The sequence below is a fragment of the Anabrus simplex genome, chromosome 1 (genome assembly GCF_040414725.1).
Source record: "Anabrus simplex isolate iqAnaSimp1 chromosome 1, ASM4041472v1, whole genome shotgun sequence".
In the NCBI taxonomy this organism is placed as follows: domain Eukaryota; kingdom Metazoa; phylum Arthropoda; class Insecta; order Orthoptera; family Tettigoniidae; genus Anabrus; species Anabrus simplex.
In genome coordinates, this window is record NC_090265.1 from 856,397,961 (window position 1) to 856,423,032 (window position 25,072).

General features: G+C 38.5%; 1 protein-coding gene across 1 annotated transcript in view; it reads right to left on the reverse strand.

Moving 5' to 3' along the window:
* LOC136857274 (nose resistant to fluoxetine protein 6) overlaps positions 1-25,072 on the reverse strand; it is a 75,236-nt gene that overhangs the window by 7,580 nt on the left and 42,584 nt on the right. The window contains exons 7-11 of the mRNA XM_068225016.1: positions 20,797-20,951; positions 16,666-16,834; positions 14,786-14,979; positions 6,504-6,645; positions 4,020-4,206 (exon numbers count right to left, since the gene is read on the reverse strand). Coding sequence (XP_068081117.1) covers positions 4,020-4,206; positions 6,504-6,645; positions 14,786-14,979; positions 16,666-16,834; positions 20,797-20,951 — 847 coding nt within the window. The remainder of the gene's footprint in view (positions 1-4,019; positions 4,207-6,503; positions 6,646-14,785; positions 14,980-16,665; positions 16,835-20,796; positions 20,952-25,072) is intronic.

A 25,072-nucleotide genomic window follows, 5' to 3' on the forward strand; every position in this document is an offset into this window, starting at 1 on the left:
AATCAGGTGAATAAGGTGGATGTGGCAACAATTTGTACCCCAGTTCATGAAGTTTTGCCATGGCAATAAACACTTGTGTGCGGCGGAGCATTGTCCTGATGAAAGATGACCTTTTTCCTTGCCAAACCAGGCCTTGTTTTGCGTATCTTTTCCTGTAGTTGGTCTAGGAGGTTTGCATAGTATTGCCCCATAATTGTTTGGCCAGTAGAAGATAATCTATCAGCAGAATGCCTTTTGCATTCCAGAAAACTGAGGCCATGACCTTTCCAGCCGAACGCACTGCCTTTTCTTTCTTTGGTGGTGGTGAATCAGCATGTTTCCACTGCTTTGACTGCTGTTTTGACTCTGGGGTATAGTAGTGGACCTAAGTTTTATCTGCAGTCACAAACCGGCGCAAAAAATCTTGTTGGTTGCACTGAAAACGGGCCAGACTTTGTTCGGACATTTCCAATCTGGTGCGTTTATTGTTCATTCTTCAGTTAAAATATAATATACCCATTTAGAAGACATCCCTACAGCTTCAGCAATCTCCCGCACTTTCAGTCGACGATCCTCCATGACCATTTTATACACTTTTGCGATAAATTCTGGGGACGTAACACTTTTTGGCTGTCCACTACGCGGATCATCATCCAAGCTCTCCCGACCAAATTTAAACTTGCTGGTCCACTTGGCAACAGTTGAAAATGAAGAGCAGAGTCTCCCAGTGTGTTCTGAAAGTCGGCATGAATTTCCTTTGCTTTCATACCTTTCTTTACAAAGTATTTAATCACTGCTCGAATCTCAGTTTTTTCCACTGTCACAAATCACTACGCGGGAACAACAACAACAAAGAGTCGTCACTACCACACTCCTGCAGCTAGAGCACTGATGTGCCACGTGTTCACTCACAAAGGATGTGTGATTATTGCGCGGGAACCTCGTTGCTCTAGCACTGACATCTAGCAACGATTCCGAGAACTTTTCAAACCGTCCTCGTAATTATTCTGGGCGATTAAGAACAGCTGAATCCCAGGATTTTCCTACTAGATTGCAACTGGAGATCATTTCAAACTTGTGGGCTCTGAGAAGTGGCTTCTGATTATGAATTAAAGTTTCAAATGGCTCTCCTGAAAAATCAACTTTTTTGACTTATACTCTTCATACTTTTCATGAATGAACTATTAAATAAAATGGGGTTTGTAAACCCTGACCTAAAAGTATAAATATACTTTGTGAAACACTTTAGTCCATATTAAAATTCTTTAATTTTCACTTGACAATAGTCTCCTGAAATAATGAGAATGGACTGATTTATAAATTTATCAGTAATAGGAATGTTCCCTTTGTGTACATTGGCCAATGTTCAGGTTGTTTGCCTATAATTTGGACATCATCGAAACATTCCTATCAAGTTTTTAAATTAGTCCATTCATTATTTTAGAAGACTAGTTTGTTTAATAATTGTGTCCTTATTTTAGTTTCACTTGTGTAAATGAATAGCTGAAGATGACCGAGTAATACGGTCGAAACTAGTCCTATTCATAAAAAAATATATGTATTGATTAGATGAAATTGAACAAAGTTACAAATCAAGATTGTAAAAAGTGAGTTAAATCCATCAATACAAAAAAAAATGAAAATTATTGCTTACACCTGAGAAACCCTGTGTTTCAGGAGGGGCATCTATCCTTCAAAACCCTACCAAAATCAAAATGGCCAAGTGAACTGTCTGCGCTATTCAGGTTACATAGATGTGAGCTTGCATTCAGGAGGTGGTGGGTTCAGAACCCACTGTTGGTAGCCCTGAAGATGGTTTTCCATTATTTCTCGTTTTCACACCAGGCTAATGCTGGGCCTATACCTTAATCAAGACCAAGGGTGCTTCCTTCCCAGTCCTAGCCCTGTCCAATTCCATCATCACTGTAAGATCTGTCTGAGTCAATGCCCAGTAAACCCAATAGCAAAAAAAGAAGACCAAAATAAGCCAGAGTGGATCGAGAAAATGGATCTTGCACCTCCAGAACTTTGTTAAGAAGAATGAGAAGAAGAAGAACACTTTGTTTCATAAGTGGGGTATAAGAATGTATTTGACTGAGCAGACAAACAAACACACAAACAAACTGACAGACTGATTGACTACCAGTAACTAAGGACACAGAGGGCAAGTTAATGTTGGATTAATTTATTTGTAATCCATTGCCAGTTATGTTGTCATTGTCCATTCTTTGGAGAATTCCATTTTCTAGTTTTCAGATTATTTTAAGGGTTCCTTAAGCAGAAAACAATTTTACAAATATATGTGGGACACCTCTTGACTTTCAGTTTCCTTTTATCCATTGAATTGTAACTTTCATCAAATTGACAACATTCAGTCTACTTCTACTGAAAGATCCTCGAGGATGTGATCAACACAAATTACAGATCAACACTGCCTTAGTTTACTTACAGAATTTTTTTTTTTTTTTTTTTTTTTTAATCATCAATAGCATAAAGATTAACCTTTGTGAGACTCTATAAAGTCTATATAGTATATTTTATTAAAATGTGCTGATTTAGACTTTGTGCGTGTCCAACCCTTGTCCATTTCTCTATGGGGCCCAGTAATAAGTGAGATGAAACTTCACAGCTCAGATGTTCCTGACGTCATCCCCATCAGAGGAGTTAATGAAGTGAAATGAATGACGTGATATATGATAACAGGATGGAAGAGGATGAAACCTGGTGCAGTTCGTAGCCTACTCCTGTCGAATAGTGCTAACTCATGGCTTAATGTCGCCATCAACAGCATCATATGCCTTCAGTATGGGGAGGTTTGGAACTGAATGCAGACTTTTGGCATGCAATCTAGTGATCAGAAATTGTATACCACCAATTTTCCTACCCTGCCAGGCATGGGCGCCCGCAGGATCTTTTCCAGGGGGGGGGGGCACATTAACAGTTTTCTTGAATATAAAAATCGATATAACGTCAGCAACATTAAATTGTTTACAGAAACTTCCAGTTATAACATATGCTAGATGACTGTCAGTAATTTCAGTTTATGAAATAATCTGGTATCATTTTAAACAATTGAACAACAGCATCTTTAGAATTCCAGGGGGGGGGCAAGTGCCCCCCCTTGCCTCCCCCTTGAGGGCGCCCATGCAGTGCCAGCTAACATTCAGATGATGAATAATTTCTTGACCAATAGGACTCAAACCAGCTAACCATGGTGTCAGACCACCTTAATGGTCATGGCCACCAGGCGGGCACTGATATAGATTGTATAGTATTCAATAAATTGTACTAAACCATCTGTACTGTGAAAAATGGCTTTTATTTATTATGATAATTTTAGCTCATATTTGGACCAACATCTCACCACAGTGTAGACCAGCATTTTTACTCTCTTTTAATCCACAATCCATCATACCCTTCAAAAAATACTCATCTCACTCTGCAGACTTCTATGGAATATGAAGATTCCATGCTAATCTATTTACCTCCATTGATTTCTGTCTTGGACAAGTACTTACCACTACTTTAAAAGAATATTTCATTAGCTTGGTGATCTCACTTTGCCAGATGCTCCACTATCTACTAAGAGGTTCGTCCTGAATGACGATTCCTTATGAGCCTGAAGGGCCATGTTGTTGCCCTTGGAAAGAGTCCAGCCCACTGAAGTCTTCTGGAGTTTAAAATATAATATAATATAAGGAATAAAATGATAAATTCTTTCCACAAATATCAATCCAAGTAACTGTGCATGATGCAATGAACACAATCCTGACACATTGAGTGCCTCAGGCAATTATCATGCCACAGTGGCAACTCTATAGGGTACTACGAAACCACCATGCCTCCTTATAGATATAAATCAAGAGTTTGCACTTTCTCTTCATTTCCCTATGGTGGTTTAGTGTAAGAGGAGGCCTAATGGTCTTAAGTATGCCAACAAAGACATTTATCTATCTACTGTGTCAGTTCCAATACATATGGTACTGGTATGATGGTTTCTACTGTGTATTCAATATACACTGATGCATAATCATGCTTACCTAGGTCTCCAAAGGTTGTTACGAAGATGATACTAAAACAGATGGCAATACACAAGTGATGTAGTGAACCATAAAGTCCAGCTTCTATGGCTTTGTTAGGCCCATCTCGTCGGTAAAATGTGTAACAAGATGCCGTTATGAAGAGCATCAATATCCAAGCACCAAGGAAGATGGTATGTGATTGAATCTGTAGGGAAATCAATACACAGATGTTAGAAAATTAAAATCAGGGAAGTTCATTATGTCACTCTACTGTAGTTTATTTATTATTCCGTCCTCCCATCTCATCTCTCACTCATTTCTCTATGGGTTCCAAAATCTGAGAATCTGAGATATTCAAGAGTTTGCACTTTCTCTTCATCTCCCTATGATGGTTTAGTGTAAGATCATGTTTATAAAGAAGTACCATAAAAAAAGGTGACAATGGAGATACATGAAAATTTCGGTCATTTTGTATTTTATTTTATGCTTGATGATGCCAAAATATAAATATTATATGCCATAAAACTGAATCTTAATGAGGCTCTTTCATTACTGTATTATACAACTGTTTGACCAATTAGGTAAGCATAGCAACGCACTAGCTTTGTACTTGTTTCCAAAATCAAACATATCAGACACACACATTAACATCAATGCACCTTCTACTTCCAATATTCCACAACCACAAGGCACATTCCCGTATTTCTATTAATAATAATAATCCCGTTTTGAACATATAAATATATCAAAGAAAAGCATCATAATCAAATTTTCACAGTTTTCTACAAAACATTGCCGCCCCTACGGCAAACAATAAGTCTTTTTTGGAACATGAAAATGGGCAAAAAAAGGCACTCACATATGTTCGACAATCTGTTCTTCACCACAAATTCACTTGATATCTTCCATCTTGAAACTCCACTGTTTGAGACACCAGTTCTTAAATGGTTAAGTGACTTACACATCCTCCAGTACTTGTTGTGGCCAGCCAGAAGTTGTTCACATGGATCCATCCAGTCTGGAAAGTTGGATTTCTACAGGGGAAGTGTTGCTTTACCAATAGGTTCTTCCAAGGACTTTGATGTAAGGATAAAACATTTCTTGAATTTTAGCCTCAAACGGGGCAGTTGGTAGCCAAACAGTGGAAATTGGCCACCACAAGAAAGAGTACTTGCCCCAATACTTTGTAACATCTATATTAATGACCAGCCTCTTCCCCAAAACACAAGATGCTTTATTTATACCGATAACCTCACCCTGGTCTCCCAGAATGCATGAGGAAGGAGAGTTATGTTATGCTCTGCAAGAAATTCACTCATTGGGAGCAACTGGTGTACAGAGGCATTGGTGTAGTAGAGAATTTAATTCTTTCCTTGCCACAAATGAGGTCTCTTTTAACATATTGCATCAGGAAGTTGCTGAAGAATAGCAAAATATATCTCCTTAGAGACAGTTTGACCTTCAGGAATAAATTTGAAATTCACTGATATGCCAAAGAATCCTTTGTTTTAAAGAGAGAAGGAATAGTAAACTCTGATCTTCCAAACCTCATGCATTTTTATCACAGTAGAAATTTTACCGCTGTCTCTGCGATGTAGTGATTAGTGTGATTAGCTGCAACCCCCAGAGGCCCGGGTTCGATTCCCGGCTCTGCCACGAAATTTGAAAAGTGGTACGATGGTTGGAATGGGGTCCACTCAGCCTCAGGAGGTCAACCGAGTAGAGGGGGTTCGATTCCCACTTTAGCCATCCTCAAAGTGGTTTTCCATGGTTTCGCACTTCTTCTCCAGGCAAATGCTGGGATGGTACCTAACTTAAAGCCACGGCTGCTTCCTTCCCTCTTCCTTGACTATCCCTTCCAATTTTCCCATTCCCCCACAAAGCCCCTGTTCAGCATACCTGGACAGGGTGCTGTTCCTTCTCCCCAGTTGTATCCCTCGACCCGAGTCTCATGCTCCAGGACACTGCCCTTGATGCTGTAGAGGTGCGATCCCTCACTGTGTCTGAAGAAAAATCCAACCCTGGAGGCTAAATGGATTAAGAAAGAAAGAAAGAAAGAAAGAAAGAAAGAAAGAAAGAAAGAAAGAAAGGAAGAAAGAAAGGAAGGAAGTTTACCCATCCCAATACATGAATGTATTGTATGTCTGAAAGCAGGCCGTGGGTGCAACACATGATCTAGGGGAATTCTTCACCGAGTTGAATAACCTCTCTTTGAATACTGCCAGAAGAGAACAGGGGAGTTAGATAACTTTGTACTCTATATCTGCATTCCTCTGGATCATACATATTCTGATAACTGTTGATACTTAACATACCGGTCTATCATAATATTCATTATTCAAGCTATTCCATTCATACTATGGAGATGTTGATAGGAATTGTGAATCAGATTGATTTTTCTCTATTTAGGTGGATCACCTACAGTAAATGGCTGGCCTGGTATGATAGTAAGTAATAAAATAAATGATTAAATAATGTTAACAAAACTTTTAATTACGGTACCTTTGTTAGGTGGAATGTTGATTTACGAGTTTTAAAAAGTAGAATTCCTGTCATAGTTCCAATCAAGGCAGGTGCTGCTCTGTTATGTATTTTGACATACATCATATAAAATTCCTTATTATTCAGTAGACCTGGGCCATAACTAAAAAGGAAATAAGAACACAGACCTTCATTTAACTCTGTTAGTTTCCTCTAAAACCTAAGTTAACGTAACAAAAATGTACATTTCATTTATACATTATACACAGTGTAAAAAAAATGAAAAGTTCTGCAAGAAACCTAAGGACATCAGTCAATTAAGCAATAAAGAGAATGTATGACATTAATCAAAATCTGAATTATTGCAGTACTCCACTTTATTTTATGAATCTTGCTTGTTCTTTAGGATTTTCAGATTAAGAAGAGAAGTAAGCAGTAAGGAGATTGTGTGACATTCATATAAATCTGAATTATTGTAATACCTCACAAATGTGTATTAACACTTCAAAGAGATAGTGCAGTAATTGTCACATTTTGTGATGGAATTGACATCACCCAGTCTTTGAGCATTTCTCCAGTCTTCCAAATGTTATTATCTATATCCCATAACCATTGTACATTGCAGCTTCCCAGATCTTATCATAGGTTGTTGAATATGCCTCCTTCCTAGGTGTTTTGTAGGTTCGAAGTACAAGGTCTCCCATACAAACTAAGACCACCCAAGCAGTATTTTTACCCTCCTAATGTATTGGAGGCACGCGCATAGTTCTTAACCTTGCAAGGAGCGTGCACGTGTTTGACCTCGCAAGCATTAGTCGCCAGTCTGAATCTCAGCTGTTAACATGGTAAGACAGTTATCATTGCAACACCGTATTTTTGTGTGTAAAAGTTATTTTAAGTACGAGTCGGCTCGATGGGTATGTGATGCATTTGTTCAACAATTTCCTGGTGAAGTGCCACCTTCACAAGCATAGATTGTAAATAAATGTTAAACTACTGACTCAGTGCTCAACAACAACAACAACAACAAAAATGTGTGCACCCAACAGTTTTAACAAAGGAAAAGCTAGATGACATTAGTGCGAATCTTGAATGTTTGCCAAATAAATCACCCACAAAATTAGCACAACAAGTAGAGGGTTCCAGTTTCTTCTGCACACAGAGCTAAAAAGCTGTTACACATCAAACCATACAAGTTTATACAGGCCCATTGTTTAAATCCTGCTGATCCAGCCAAAAGAGTAAGATATTTTGTGAGTGGTATCTTGCATCAATGAATGATCGTTTATTCGCCCCACACCTTGTGTTCTTTTTGGATGGGACCTGGTTTCATCTTAATGGTCATGTGAACAGTCATAACTAGGGCCCGGATTTTTAGGTTCTTAAAAACCATGTTTTAGTTTTTTTAATAGCTCAAAATAGTTTTTTTTGGTTTTTATCTTCCTGAAATAGTTTTTAATGATCATTTCCATCATTACTGAAGTTATACTATTCATTCAAATTTTTTGTACTTTATTGTAACCTTCACGCCTCTCTAGTACAAAACTATACCACTCATTTCAAAATATGGGACAGAATGGCTTAATGAAAGCATTTCAAACACATCATACCAACTGAAATTAAAAATAACATAAAATATTTATGCGCAAATACAATAAATGGTTCAATGTAGGTTAAATTTTTGTCACTTCCAATGCATCAAGAAACATTTTCAGAAGCACAGAACACAGTTTTCATTTGCTGTTACATTGTACAAATACATTTCCAGATTTTTCAGAGTAAAACTTTTTCTGTTATCTCTCAAAATATTCTTATAGCAGGAAAATGTACGCTCCACACAACAAGAAGTCCTTGGAGCAAGCTTCATTGAAGCAATAGCTATCGGTCCCCATGGTACCTCGCCAGCAATTTCTTCTCCCTGAAGTATTGCAGACACACTGTTCACTGCTGAAAATCGAGGATTCCGCTGTAGAATTTTGGTGAGCTTGAGTGAATAGGCTTCACCCACCGGTCCTGGTATTTCCTTCTTCGAAATGGAGTTCACAACTTCTATTGAATCTTTTAATGGCAACGATGCCGACTCAACACGCTCAATAGCTGCAGGAAGATCAGCAAAGTGTGCCCTAATGAAGGCAAGTGAAACAGCGTTCTTTGTTCGTGAGAGCTGTTTTAGCCTACACTATGCAGAGTGCATCATCGACATCAAAAGAATTTATAACATTTTTAATGTCTTCAAAGTGATTGGCATAGTATAGGGCTGCATTGAGCCCTGTCTCCCAATGAGTGATTATGGGTTTGGGAGGAAGAGGAGTTTGAGGCAACATTTCCTTGAATGTGAGAATGCAGCTAGGAGCTTTAAGAAACACCTTTCTCACAGAATAAACACTACTGTTTACTCATGGACAATTATTTCTAACCTCTTCAGCCAATCTGTGTAAGCCATGGCCTATGCAAGTTACACGCAGCATGTTAGGGCAGAAACTCTTCAATACTTCACCAGCTTTGATCATATATGCCGCACTATCACTCAAAAGAAGTAAAAACTTGCCATCCTGTTTTTCTCTTGGCCAAAGAATGTGAAGATCATCTCGGACGGTGCAAGCTATGGTGAGCGTATTCCACGGCACTTTTGCCGAAACCAGCGCTTCACATAAACGGATATTACCGAGCTCTATAGCTGCAGACACTTAAGTGCAGCCAGTATCCAGTAATGGAGGGATAGTGGGTTCGAACCCCACTGTCGGCAGCCCTGAAGATGGTTTTCCGTGGTTTCCCATTTTCACACCAGGCAAATGCCGGGGCTTACCTTAATTAAGGCCACGGCCGCTTCCTTCCAGTTCCTAGGCCTTTCCTATCCCATCGTCGCAGTAAGACATATCTGTGTCGGTGCGACGTAAAACAAATAGAAAAAAAAACTTACTTTTCATTATAGTAATGGGGACTTTTTTTATTGGAGGTATGCTAAATAATTCCTTACCTGCTTTTGGCAGACTTGACAAAATATAATTTTGCCATCTGTAGTAAAGTCCGGATCATTACCAATCCACTGGCGAATCAACCAACTTCGAGATGACTTGCCTTTAGGCATCGCGACTTCTGAGATGCGTAAGCTTCTTAAACTGCCTTCAATAATAAATTGATTTATAGGGAAAATTAATTTTAGTCTGTCACATAATAATGTGTACAGAGCTAAACAGTGAACAGCGCCGTAGCTGGCAGTAGTCGTCCGTACACAATGAGAGATGCACTGAAGCTGGCAAGTTAGGCGGGCTTGTACCTGATAGATACAGGTCAGGGGGTTGTCTCTTGATTTGTGCTGTACCCTAGTGGAATAGTACCGTATCACGTTGTTTCGCTCGCACTAGTTATACTTACAAACCACTTCCAGTTCCAAACCATGAAGTCATTTCAAAAAGTCTTGAACAATGTTTATTTTTAAAAAATCATTCAATTTCATTAATATTTGATACTTCTATTCCAAAATAACGCAATACTGTCTTGAATAGCCCATTTTATTTTTTTTTAGGTTTTAACGTCTTATTTAGTTATTTTTAGGTTTTATAAGATTCGAGTAATTTACTCCATTGGTAATAAAATGGATAAGTAAGTTAAAATACTGCAGTTAACTAGCAAGGAATAAAATAGTTTAAAACCTAAAAATCCGGGCCCTAGTCATAACTCTTGCTATTGGTGTGCAAAAAAACCTAATGGTGTTTATGAAGTGCCTCATTATGATAGAAGATTGGTGTTTGGTGTGCTGTTGGTGCAAGACAAATAATTAGGCCTAATTTTTTCAAGATGACAGTAAATGCAGAGAGGTACTAAGATGACATTTTGACTCTGTTCTTCCACCAGTTGATGGGAGAAGAAAAATTGCATGGGTGGTTTCAACAAGATTCAACCCCTGCTCATACAGCAGAAGATTCCCTTCTTACAACCACGGAAGTGTTTGCAGACAGAGTGATCAGTGCTGGTCTATTTCCCGCTTGTTCCTCAGATTTAACAGTATGTTATTTTTACTTGTGGGGTTAATTAAAAGAAAAAATGTATCGAACAAATCCTCACACCTTGGAGGAACTGAAGGAAAATATTACCAATGAAATAAGAAACATTACAGTGGCAGAACTCACTTGCATCAGCCAGAATATGGTTACCAGATACAATGCCTGTATTACCCAGGAAGGACGACACTTTCAGCATCTTTCATAAGGCAAGTTTCCATATAAGGTTGTATACACGCTTAAAGCAGGGTGGCCACATGCGACGTAAGTTTGGCTGAGGCAGCTGCCATAGCACAGAGTACAAACACCATACGTTCAGGCTTAGTTTATATGGGAGACCCTGTATATTTAGGTACTGTCTACTTCTGATGTCAAAATGTCTTGTTCTCTGTTAATGATACTCCAGTTAGCATTGCTGGGAGGAATGCTGTATAAATTATAACAGAAAGACTTCAATCTTTCTAAGATATATTAGCATCTTTCTAAAGTCTGGTCTGAGTCATATGTTAGCACGCTGTGTTCATCTTCAATTAACGAATTCCTTGGTTTAAACTTCTTAACAAGCAGCTTGACTTTTTCTTACAGAACTTCAGATGCATTGCAATTTCTGCATTTCCAGATTTCTTGGCAAATGACTGATATACACTCACTGGCAAAAAACATGAAACACTACATATTTCAGACAATATTTAATGTTAGTCTATTTGAAACCCTGTATAAATTTAATGTTATGACATTTCAATAATATTTCAATGTATCATAAGTAAATTAGCCCACTTGAGAATTTTCAGTGCAATAATTGATAATCATTATTGATCATGACAATCACAATACCAATATTGCCATTTCCCACCTTTGGACAAGAATAACCACAAAGCATTAAGGTTTATTGCTGTGAATTCTCGTGCCACATATTTTTCTGGATATTACAACACTTAGCCTTCCTTCTAAGTCAGTTCATAATGGCGCTTTGACCTGAAAACACAGTAGGGACTGTGGCATTAGTGGAGGATAGGCGCAGTACATGCTATGTAACAGACGTTATAGGCATGTCCTGTTCTAACATGTACAGAGCTGTTAAAAGGTACAGAGCAACATCTACACCAGGAGGCCTGGTTCTGGTCATAGGAGAAGCACTACTGAGCACGATGATCGCTTTCTTGTAATGCAAGTTCTTCATGATCAACACACAACAGCTGTGGAGGCCAGAAATCATTTGCAGCAAGTATGAGACACGAACAGCAAAAGCGCAGTAAGAAAGAAGTTGTATGAAGTGAAGTCCAAAAGGGCCATCACAGGACTTCTGCTTACACGTGAGCACCGTGCCTCTCAGATGCAATTCGCCAATACCCATCGAAACTGGACTATGGAGCAGTGGAGCTAAATGCTGTTTACGGATAAATCCAGATTCTGTTTGAGGGCAGCAAATGGAATGGAGAGAGTATGGAGAAGGTCCACAGAACGTTATTCATCCTGAACTTTCTCTGCAAGGACACTGTTCAACGGAGGCTCCGTGATGGTGTGGGCTGGGATCACCACTGATGCATACACTGATTTTGTGTTCGTCGAGAATGGAAGTCTGACAGCCCACCAATACATCAAGGAGATTTATGATATTATATTACATGTAACATCAAGGAGATTTTTTTTTTTTTTTTTTTTTTTTTTTTTTTTTTTTTTTTTTTTTTTTTTGCTAGTTGCTTTACGTCGCACCGACTCAGATAGGTCTTATGGCGACGATGGGACAGGATAGGGCTAGGAGTGGGAAAGAATCGATCGTGGCCTTAATTAAGGTACAGCCCCAGCATTTGCCTGGTGTGAAAATGGGAAACCACGGAAAACCATTTTCAGGGCTGCCGATAGTGGGGTTCGAACCTACTATCTCCCGAATACTGGATACTGGCCGCAATTAAGCGACTGCAGCTATCGAGCTCGGTCAAGGAGATTTTAATGAATCACATGGTGCCTTTTGCACCTGTCATTGGTGAGAATTTTATCCTGATGCATGACAATGCTCACCCACACGTTGCCGTTTGTGTATGTGAGTACCTGAATGAAGTCAGAATTGAGCATATGGTGTGAACTGCTTGTAGTCCTGACCCAAACCTGATAGAGCATGTCTAGTATATGCTTGGGAGACGTGCTAGGAGTCATGCCCCTGACACACTAGCTCAACTTTGATCTGCGTTCCAGACAGAATGGGAGCTCATACCACTAGAGAACATTCGAGATTGCATTCTGAGCATGCCTGATCGAATCACAGCTGTAATTGCGGCTAGAGGTGGTAATTCCTGTTGTTGAAGTGCTGGAAATGTGTTGCAAACATGTGGACAAACTGATTGCATACAAAATGGTGCAGACTCCAGGTTTTGATATCTCCAAATTCATGCTGGTGGACTGTTGTGTTGTCCTGATCTATAGTATTTCTCAATTATTGAGCTGAAACTTTTCAAATAAGCTATTTAATTTAAAATACATTGCCATATTGTTGTAATGTCATAATATTTGATTTTTACAAGGTTTCAAATGGACTAACATTAAATTTTGTCTGAAATAGTACTGTTATTTTTTTGTCAGTGAGTGTATATTTACTTCTATCAAAACAACAGAGTAATTTAATTTGTCTTGATATACAGAAGAATTATCTTGATTGATTGCTTCTTCTGCTTGTATTTGTTCCCCCCCCCCCCCCTTTTTTTTTAGTTAAATGGGATGTACTTTATAACATCCACTACTTTTCCACTTTTAATTTTGTTTCTTATCCATCAATTATATCTTGAATATTCCTTTTTAATTTTGTCCAGGTAGTTTTACCATTGTCATCTGGATGGAGCTACTCATTTGTTGGCTTCCCACCAACTGTGTTTATGAAATCTTTGAGGGATGATGGTTTAATAGATTCACCCCCTGAACAGAAGAATATTTTGAAACATAATCTAAAGTCTGTAATTAGCAGCCAATGAACACATCAGCAGTTTGTTCTAAGAAATATACTTGTGCTATTTCCGAATCATTTCCCTCGAGAGCACTGTGTGTATAATCATCATATGTGGCGACTGTGAATTGGTGTTCTATGCAGAACTTTACAAGACACTCTCCTCAGGAATCTTTCCCCAATTCTGTAAAGACATACAGTTTTCCCGAGCTGATGATAATTTTTGGCCTCCATACCCCAGCATAGCAGGTTCAAACCCAGCAGAGATAGTCAGGTTTTAGAAAAAACTATTCAGCATTCCATGTCATACAATGTTGGTATGTAAAAGGTCTCTGGTGACACTTTTGGTCCCCCTGTGAGTGGGAATGATAGAATAACACCCATGGCATCCCCTGCCTGTCATAAGAGGTGACTTAAAGGGACCACGGGCTCTTAACTTAGGAGCGTGGGTTGGCAAACACGGGGCTCTTAGCTAAGCCCTGGCATTGTTTCCACTTACTTGTGCCAGGTTCCTCACTTTCATTTATCATACCGAACCTCTCTTCATCAACTCTTGCTCTTTTCCGACCCCAATGGTATTAAGTACGGAGGCCTAGGAAGTCTTTCATTTTCATGGCCTTCATGGCCCTTGTCTTTCTTTGGCCGATATCTCTGTTTTTTGAAGTGTCGGATCCCTTTCAATTTTCTCTCTGATTAGTGTTATATAGAGGATGGTTGCCTAGTTGTACTTCCTCTTAAAACAATAACCACCACCACCTGACACTTTAGGTGTTTACCCAGCAATATTAATTCAAACTAAGGCATAGATCAGCCAAGAGAGATCCATTTCTCTATCTTCTGGTAGAGCAAAATGAAATGTCAAAATTGACACACAGACAGTTGGTGAGCCCAAATGATTTATTATCAGAAGCTTTTTTTTCAACTTGTCTATTTTTAATCGTAATTTGACAAAAAATTCTTTCTTTGTAAATGTCTTAGCATCTGATGGTAATATTGTTGATGTCTCCCAATTGTAAACACTCCTTGATGTCCTAACTCCTGTTAACTGTAACTATTAGCTGTAACTGACCACTTTTGTTTACAGAAAGAAATGTGATTTCACCAAGAACGATTTGATATGAGAGATGTAAGAGAGGAACTTGACACAAGTAAGTGAACAACACTTTACACTTCTGCAATTTCCACATACACGCAGGTACCTGACATATGGTGCAAGTAGTGGCAAAAGATCTTTCTAGGTCGACGCCCTGAACAAATAGCTCTTTGTTTTTTGTTGTTTTTTTTTTAACTGGGAGAAACTGAGTCTTGGCTCCAGGACTGAATTTACAAATTAAAATGCAAAATAGTTACAGTACATGTTTACTTACCCTGGAAATAATTTGACAATGGGATCCAGCTTATACCACCAAATGCTGAAGAATGGTATAATGACTGAGAACACAATACTGAACAGAAATAGTGCCCAACCCAAAGAAGGTAAGTACCACAAGAGAGATATTAACAGCAGACAGATGACAAACATGTGAAAGTGGGTTGCCAGGAACCATGACGGAAGCATGCACTGAAACAGAAACATACAAATGGTTTACTCTCATCCTAATAAATACGAGTTACAGCCTACAACTTTGAAATTTGTACCACCATCATCATCATCATCATCATCACTAGGGGAAACAACAGAACTAAGAGCACAAGAAAGTTTACTATGCTGTGCAGAGATAAATTTGGTAATCACATTACGGTATTTGTCAACTACTCCATGAATGACAAAGTGATGAGAGCCTAAAACAACTTAGACATTGACTTTTATAACCATGAAATGCCCCATCTAAAGAGAAATTTAAATAAATCACAAATACTTTCAACCAAAGCCTGCCCTAGATTAAGAAAGACTTCACCCTCAATAGTGTCTATGGTACACATTATCACGCATTTGCCAGCCATCAAGTTTCTGTCCTTTAAAATTTTTATAGACTGTGGTAAGTTTTGTTCAAATTTGCAAACATGTCATAACTTACTGTACTTGAGGCTCATGATGCATATTTAGTGGCTTTTTACAAAAATTCCATTGTGAGATACCTATTGGCTTATATTGGCTCTGGTTAAGACGCAGCAGGTCGTTATGCTACTTAGGTTCCAGAATGGGTTTAAAAAAAAAAAAAAAAAATGCAATGTAAATTTTAATCTTATACCAGTTGTACAGTATCATTTGAAGTAATTCCACATACTGTATATGAGTTGACTATATTTGTAAGTAGTACAGGAGATATTATAAGTAGAAACAATATAAATTTATTAAGGTTGAGCTGTGTGTTTAATAGAAAAAATTGTTAGCGTAAAGTGTATAATATTGTATTATAGGAAAATTTTCTTCTCTTGTTAATTTAATAATTAGTGCTTGACAATAATGTATTTTAGTGTACCATTTGCCACCGAGGTAGACACCTCATTTGCAAATAAAGAGATTTTGATTTTGATTTGACACCTGGTCATAAACACATGAAATTTTTCATATATTGGACTTCAACACTCATTAGTAGTATAAATCTACCACTTCTTAACTATTCCTCAATTTTCTTCTGCTGCTTGGACCACTAACAAATACTGAGCTGCATTGAACGAAATGTGTAGTAACATTAACATATAGTACCACACTGATGCACATTCTTGTTAAGCCCGGCAATCCAATTGGGTCCTGCAAAACTTGCCGGGCTTAAAGAAACCCATGTTTGGTCGCTATATGACTTGTACGCTCAGTACACGTGCACTCTTGCTTTTATGACGCACAAGCTAAGCTGCTCTGCTTGTTGCAGTGTCGCTTGGGGCAAGCAAGAGTGAAGCACAATTTGTACACATTTGGTTCAAACTTGGCAGAGGCTGTTGGACTTTTGATGGGTGGAAAAATGTCCTTTCAGCACTCCGTGTTGTACAAAGTTGGTAAGTAAAAGATCTCTGGTGGCACATTTAGTGTTCACCTGACAAATTTATTTAAAAACTAGCCCAAGAGAGTTGCACTTCCTCTGCCATATGGAAGGCCTATAGTGAAATGGAACATTGAAATTAATATACAGGCTGCCTAATAGGCATCAAATCAAAATTTCTGCACACAGTAACTGAGGCCATAGATTGCTTTTTAATGTACAGATATGCTGGTATATGTCTGGATAGATACAAGGACTGTTAAGTTAAGAGCCAGATGATATGCTTTCATTCACAATGGACAGATTCACACAGGTTTTTATCTTACCATATTTTTTGGGTCCCAGTAGTTATGAATGAAGAGAAAATTAGCCCACCATGTATCAGCACAATGGCACTGTTCTGTATTTACTATTGCTTTCCAATAGGGTCCAGAGCCCATGTGTCCAAGTAAAGAAGAATGAAACCACACTATCATCATATACACTGGCATGATCCTGAAAAACATACACATTCATAAGCATACACAGATAAAGCTTCCTGCAACAGCCTTTTATAGAGTAAGTTTTGTTATTTCAAAATGGATACCGGTATACTTTCTAGGAGAACTGGATATATTTGTGTGTTTGAATTACTACTTTTATTTTCAAAGTTAATTAATTGAGCTTTCTCGTCAGCAAAAGAAAACAAAAATGAAACTTGCTACAAATAACAGTTACACATGTCTCCTGAACCAGAGATCATTGTACAACAAGCGTGATGCATTGTTCCAATAGAGTACATGTCCACCACTGCTTGCAACAACACTTGTACTGCAGTACTGTTAAGAGGGGCATTGTAGTATGCAAGTGAAATGGCATGTCAACTGGAAAGGTACTCTAAAGTTGAACTAAACAGAACAATATGCCTTTTGTGGGCAAAACGCTGCAATTGCACTGAGATTCATCGTGAAATTGTGGTGTTATATAGACCAAAGGCAACAAATGCAATATCATGTCCAGCTGTTGTGAAATGGTGCCAACAATTCTAATAAGGCTGCACAGACCTGGGTGATGCTGATTGGACAGGAAGGCCATTAACATTGACTATAGAAAACAATGTTTGCAAATCAATGCAGTAGTTCACAGTAATAGCTGACTGCATGGGCGCCCGCAAGGGAGGGCAAGGGGGGGCGCTTGCCCCCCCCCCCTGGAATTCTAAAAAGTTGATGTTCAATTGTTTAATATCATACCAGATTATTTCATAAACTGAACTTACTGACAGTCATCTAGCATCTGTTATATTCGCAAATTTCTGTAAACAATTTAATGTTGCTGACGTTATATTGGTATTTATATTCAAGAAAATTGTTAATGTGCCCCCCCTTGGAAAAGATCCTGCAGGCGCCCATGGCTGACTGTACAACACAGACATTGCAAAGGAGGTGGGCAGCTTAACAGGTAGTGCACATGCCATCGTTTGACACCAGTTGGATTGATATAGATGTTGATTCCCATTGGGAATCTGAAATATTTATCCCGAATGAGTAAATTTATAATACCAATATAAATGGTCCATTATTGGACATTATAAATTTTCCAGCGAACTCATTCCTAAAAACAATTCTAGAAATTCAGGAATGAGTTAGCTGGAAAATTTATAATGTCCAATAATGGACCATTTATATTGGTATTACCAGTTGGATTATCAGAAATATTGCATCATTGACACCCGAGCACAAAGTAGCCAAGTTTATGGTTTCTCTGGACTTCCTTCAGTGTCACAGGCAATGGGTTTCTAAGCCACATCATTATAAAGAATGGGATATTAGTCCCGTCGGTTCATTTACCACAGCTTTAAAAAATCTCCTGCTGAGTAGCTGCTTCTATAGTACAGAAGAATACATGATGAAGTACTGGTAATGATGCTACTACTTATTAACTTGTAAACTTTCTTAATATCTAGTATATAGCCTTAAAAATATGTTAATGTCACATTGTCTATGTTCATATTATTAACACCACACCAATATATTTTTATTTTGTCTTGTAAATATTGGTTATTAATATTATTTTAAAAAATTAAGATGTACTGACCTAACATTGAGGTATTTGGTGTTTCTGTTTTTTCTTCTTTTTCAAAATGTTCATTGTTGTGCATATATTATTGTTAGTATTAGGAAATCACTTGACAACTCCTATACTGTTGGCATATTTCAAAATATGTAAATTGTACAGTCTATGGAAGCTAAATAAATGAATTAATGAATGAATGAATGAATGAATATGGGTGTATCATTTCACATCAGAAACATATTTTCTTCAATTGTGAAGAAGCTGTTTAGACAAAGTTTATGCAACAGGGTGCAACCAATGAGGTCAATGTGCATGGCCATAAAGAGCAAGAGGCAGTGAAAGTTACATAAAGGTACTGTTCTCAGTCACGACAATGTAACACCATACAACATTAGCATAACACAAGTTTTGCTTCAACTGTTTTGATGTGAGGTATGGCAGCATCTAGAACACAGTCTGGATCATGCACCATGCAATCTGGTTGGAACAAGAGTTGACAAGGATGAACGCATTCAAATAGTGGTTCTCTGAAAGTTCTAGAACCAACGACCAGATTTCTATTGTCAGGGAATCTACTGACTGGTAAAACGGTCTGCCAGGTGTTTACAGGGTCTAAGTGATTATGCCAAGAAATAGTGTGGTGTATCATGTCCCTTTGCATTGTACTGCATAAGACATCTCCAAAAACCGTAAAAGTAGTTAGTGAGACATAAAACCATTATCATCATCATTATTATTATTATTATTATTATTATTATTATTATTATTATTATTATTATTATTATTATTATTATATATGGATCAGAAAGTGTGAAGTTTGAAGAATACCGGCGAAGGATAGCCGCAGTACAGAGGAGATCAGCTTTGAGAATTACAAGCGCATATCGTACGGTATCCAAAACTGCAATTCTTACGGTACCAGCAGTACCGCCGATTGACTTACTGGACTTAGAGAGACAGGACGTGTGGCATACTCAAAGAGAGTTAGGAAAGAAACGTGCCAAGAAGCTGGCTTACAGCCTAAGAATAGAACGATGGCAGCAAAGATGGGAGGAAGATCCAGAAGGAAAATGGACTAAGCTGCTGATACCATGTTTGGCGAACTGGGTAGCTTTTCTTTATATGTTAGCATTGGTCTACACAAAGAAGGTGTTTAGAAGTTGAGCAAGGAGAACTGCCACCAGAATCTATTGTTCTAGTGATGTTATGGAACCAAGGATATTGGGATCAGATAGCTGTATATACCACCAGGATTTTCATGAATGCCAGTAAAGGAGAAATGAAGGAAGAAGCCTGAGAGTGTACAAGCACAATGTCACCATGAAGTAATGCGAGAACAGTTCTGAGGCAGAGATATAGTGATAGGAAAAGGATGTGTGGTTTTTAGTCTGTAAGAATCCCACACGCTTGTGGAGTGCAGACACTTTACAAGTGTCTCATGCAAGATTTTCCACACTCCCTCATAAAAAGAAATATATATATATATATATATATACACAATTATTATTATACTGTATAACTCATTAAACGTTCATTGACCTCCCGTCATGATGTGTAACTTAGTCTTTGAGGGTGCCTCATAGACTGCTCCTTAAACACAGTGATGTCTCAGTCACAACAGCGTTCAAGTTCTTTGAAGCAGCTCTGGAGTTTCACTTCCTTAATGGAGTTATGTGAGCATAGCCTATCTAATGTCCACCAATTTTCTCTCCTAGATCTGAAGATACAATTTTTAACTACTTGCTTTATGTCACACCGACTACCTTATGGCAATGATGGGATAGTTAAGGTTTAGGAGTGGGAAGGAAGTAGCTGTGGCCTTAATTAGGGTATAGTCCCAGCATTTACCTGGTGTGAAAATGGGGAAACCATGGAATACCATCTTCAGGGCTGCTGACAGTGGGGCTCAAACCCACTATCTCCCAGATGCAAGCTCAAAGCTGTGCACCTATAACCGCACGGCCAACTCACCTGGTCTCACAGATTGCAAGACATGTAGACTTAAGGGTCTAGCTGAGTTTATCTTATCTTCTTTCTGGCTTTCCAAGATGACTATGGCCCAGTCAGATAGCCTGAAGATGGTGGTGTGTTACATGGTAAATATGATGGCATGCCTAGTTGTACCACTCAACTTTCATGAATAAATCCAATTCCTCTCAAATCAGTCAGCTCCCCAGCTGATCTCTTGTTCTCACTCTGGAATATAAAATCCTTGGACTGACAGGAAATCTAATCTGGAACCTCTGGGTAACTGGTAGGCATACCACCCGAACAACGCAGGGCTGGCCATATAGCTCTGTATTCTAGTTAGTATTTTTTTAAATTCAGCACAAAGATGTCAAAAATGACTAGGTACTAATCACTAACTTCACCATGCAACATAAATCTACTAAAATCATTCTTACCTAATGAGATAGCTCAGAAATACAAGAAATAAGTTTATTTTTCCATCATTTTCAAATTTCTCAAAGCTCATGTAGGCCAACAGAACTCCACTCATAAAAAAGAAGAAATCCACCACAACTGCTCCATTACCCATGAAACCAGCATTATCTGTTATCTGAAAAAGAATAAAAATACCCTGTAGTCATTGAAGAAGTAATACTATGCAACTTCTGGCACATGTACCACTTACTACTGGTGAAACTTCTAATTCCCTGCTTCATAGAAAAACGAAAACTTTACCCATACACCAAATTATGAGATGTTTCAAGGAAAATCCATGACCAAAATGGAAGTGAATGGGAAGTTTTGGGAGAAAGGCGTGATCAAAACTGAACTGAATACTACAAAATTCAAAAATAGAGTAAGAAAACATCAAAAAATGGTATTTTCTAAAATAATTCTTCACATAGGCATGCATGCATAGATACATACATACATACATACATACATACATACTGTGCCAGTAAAATGGCCTGACTTTATGAATTAATATTAAAGTTAGCAGGGCAATTGTGGGTGGTTTCTAGCTAGGGCTTGGTACAGGAGGCAGGGTCATTTCTACAAGAAATGTTTTTAAATAGATTGAATAATAGATTTTATTCAGAAAATGCATTTCAAAGTGCACATCACCTTACTGTTGATAGTCGCTGTCTTCAACATCGCCTTTTGATGACCCGTGCTCCCAGTTCACCAGGCTCAACGGGGTTGGAACACGTTCTGGAAGTTGCCAATATTACGTTGAGTTGGTTGGTTTGATATGGATTTGAGCGTTGCCTACGAGATATACAAGGCCGGGAAGTGTGCGCTAGTTCTGAGCATAAAAACCGTCCCCAACCAGGTTCGTAGTACCGCCACCAGTGTATTAACATATGGAGAAAAGTGTTTTTAAATACGTTTACTTATAGATTTCACTTACTGTTAGTGTTCAAATGAACTCAAAGTAAATTTCATATACTCTATAAAATATGGTATATCGTACTGTAAGTCCAATTCGTCAAAAATGGAGAACAATTGGAGTTTTCAATCATTTCCAGCCGATCCAGTTTTAAAGGAGAAGTGGATAATTGCTACATCCGGACTGCAGGGGGGGATTAGGTTCACTTTGGTCGCCTGGGACGTCATCCAGAGTCTGTAATTTACATTTTAAATATTGAGACTTCAGATTATGGGTTAAAGATTCATTAGATCACTTCACTGCCTCCGACTACCGCATCAAAAGACACGAATTAGGCCTATGGTGGCTTTTTGAATCGAAAAAACTTGAATAACAACCCTCATTAATGATCCACCTGTGGGTGAGGGCGGTAAAATAACACCGACGGTAAACCCAGCCCATCGTAAGAGGCGACTAAAAGGGGCCCCGAACTTTGGAGCGTGGGTTAGCGACCACTGGACCCTTAGCTGAGTCCTGGCATTGCTTCCACTTACTTGTGCTAGGCTCCTCACTTTCATCTATCCTATCCGACTCTTCTTGGCCAACTCTTGTTTTTCCGACCCCCACGGTATTAGGTTCCCCAGGCCTAGGGATTCTTTCATTTTCACGTGGTCCTTGTCTTCCTTTGGCCGATATCTTCATTTTCGAAGTGTCGGATCCGATCATTTTTCCCCTCAGATTAGTGTTATATAGAGGATGGTTGCCTAGTTGTAGTTACCCTTAAAACAATAGTCACCACCACCACCACCTCATTAAAGAAAACCTCCATTACGAAGTAATGAAATTGACATGCTTGAAGGAAACGTTAGGATCCCTTATCATAGATTAAATGGCTATCAAGCCCAGAGTACACTATAATCGTAATCCTGATCAGCAACAGTTCTGGAAATAGGCCTACTCGATGAGACGTTCGAAGGTAAGCTAACTAATCAATCCGCGATTTTTCTATTTTCTTTCAGATGTAGGCCTACTATTTTTAATAGGCCTAAAATATCTGGAAGTTTTTTTGCTATTGGTTTTAGGTCGCACCGATACAGATAAGTCTTATGGCGACGATGAGATAGGAAAGGGCTAGGAGTGGGACGGAATCGGCCGTGGCCTTAATTAAGGCACAGCCCCAGCGTTTGCCTGGTGTGAAAATCGAAAACCACGGAAAACCATCTTCAGGGCTGCCGACAGTAGGATTCGAACCCACTATCTCCCGGATGCAAGCTCTCAGCTGCGCGCTCCTAACCGCACGGCCATCTCGCCTGGTAGTTTTATATTATCTTAGATGCTATTGATATTAAGAATGACACCATGCCTTTTCAGAAAAACCTGTCACTCTGGAGTTGTCTTCCTTGGCCATGATATGTGGTTATCGTGTTCGAGTTGAGGAAGAAAATTCCAACTGTGATTCATGCTTGGGGCAGATATCCTCGGCCACTACTGACAGTCCATTGATGTGCCTCATTAGGATGAAAGATCGTGGAGCATTACGCTACCCTCAAAATAATTTGTTTACTTCCTGCAAAATATGTTGAATTTTACGCGTCAGCCATTACGTTATCTGAGCAATACGAATTTAGTTTAAAAACTTCACGTTTTTGTTGTTCCAAAGTTCATTGAGGCATTCAAATGTGACGAGTGTGATCAGAGAGTACTGACTGCAACTCTCATTACAAAATGTAAGTGATACGAGCAGTGATCATGGGAAGTAATTTTTAATGTATTACTTTTATTAATTATCGCACTTGACTTCGCCTAAACTAATTCCAAATACCACTTAAATGTGCTTTACATTACATCCAATCACTCGAAATTACATTTAGGTGGTCCTAACTTCATTATTTGTAGATTTTTACGTCTTTAGAAACCAACTTGTACTATTAATTGAATGTATTTCGCGCGAGCAGCATAGCAAGATGTCGAGACCTCTAGCGGACGTTCGTAAAACTACTTGCGACCCGCATTTCTATCGGTCCACTTCCCGGCCTTGTATATCTCGTAGGCAACGGTTTGAGTCTCGAACTTTCGACGTTTTGGACGATCTGCGATGTTCTCCGACGATCTCCGACGATGTTGCGGGGTAATTACTCCTCACATAAATTACACGAGTGTCCAAATTTACACAGTCCCCCGATACTTCAGTTTAACAGCACTGTTTCATTTAATATGGTTGGGATATGCAGTCGAATTCACTCTTAACCTTGTAGATAGAATAAGTTCACTAAAGATGAAGATGCGAGTAGCATTGAGATTGGAAGAATATAAAGCACAGTTCATGAAAAGAAATAACTAAACTGAAAATTGTTCACGCATTTGGCACAGTTCGTGGTGATTTTCCACTAAATAAAGTAGCACTTGACGTTGAAAGAAATGTATGACTGCTTTAGAGTTCATCAAATATACTGCTGTCAGTCATGCAATAATACTAAACACTTTGACGAAGAAATAAAGTTGAAATGAAAAGCACAGTTCGTGGTTAGGCGCACTTGACATTAAATAAAATAGGTGACTGTTCGAAAGTTTATCAAAGACACTGCTGTCAGTCACACACAAATAATTTACACACAATTCAGAAGAAATAATAGGTACACAGTTTGAATTGAAAAAAAAAACACAGTTTGAATTCGGAGTGAGACACTCGTGTCGTAGCACACGATTATATATGTATCATAGTAGTCACTTGTATTAACATTCATGAGAAAGTTAGAGCACTTTCATAAACACTCTTGTCTATTAAGGAGAGTATGCTGACTGAGATTTTATAAAATGTTACAATTAACAGTATATTTATAAAATTTCACAATTAACAGTATATCGCAGTAGTGTCACATTTAAATTAGTAATGTTTGTTCAGAGGCTAAGTTTCACACAGGTAACGTGGTAATAAACTCAGTTCCACAAGAACGAAAGTAAGTTTTATCGAGAAATTTCTATATGCGCACAGAATATAAGTTCGACTTGACTGTTGCCACCTAAGTCCAATACACGAACTGTCATAAATAGAGTTCCAATACGCGCACAGATTATAAGTTCAACTTGATTGATAGACTCAATGTCCATTGTAAAGACTTTGTCATACATTAGAGTTCACACGCGCACAATTTATAAGTTCAACACGACTGTCAGAGTTTAAGTCCCGCATAAAGACTTTGAATAATCGAAAATAGCCTCTGTCAGCAGTTCAACGAATACTGCAGCGTAGAGAGTCAGGCCCGACACTCAGCTATGACTGTTCAGGTCTAGTGAGCTCAGCTTACATTCAGTTTGGGGCTCCTACGTCATCAAATAACGTGATCTCTTCGAACTGATTATCT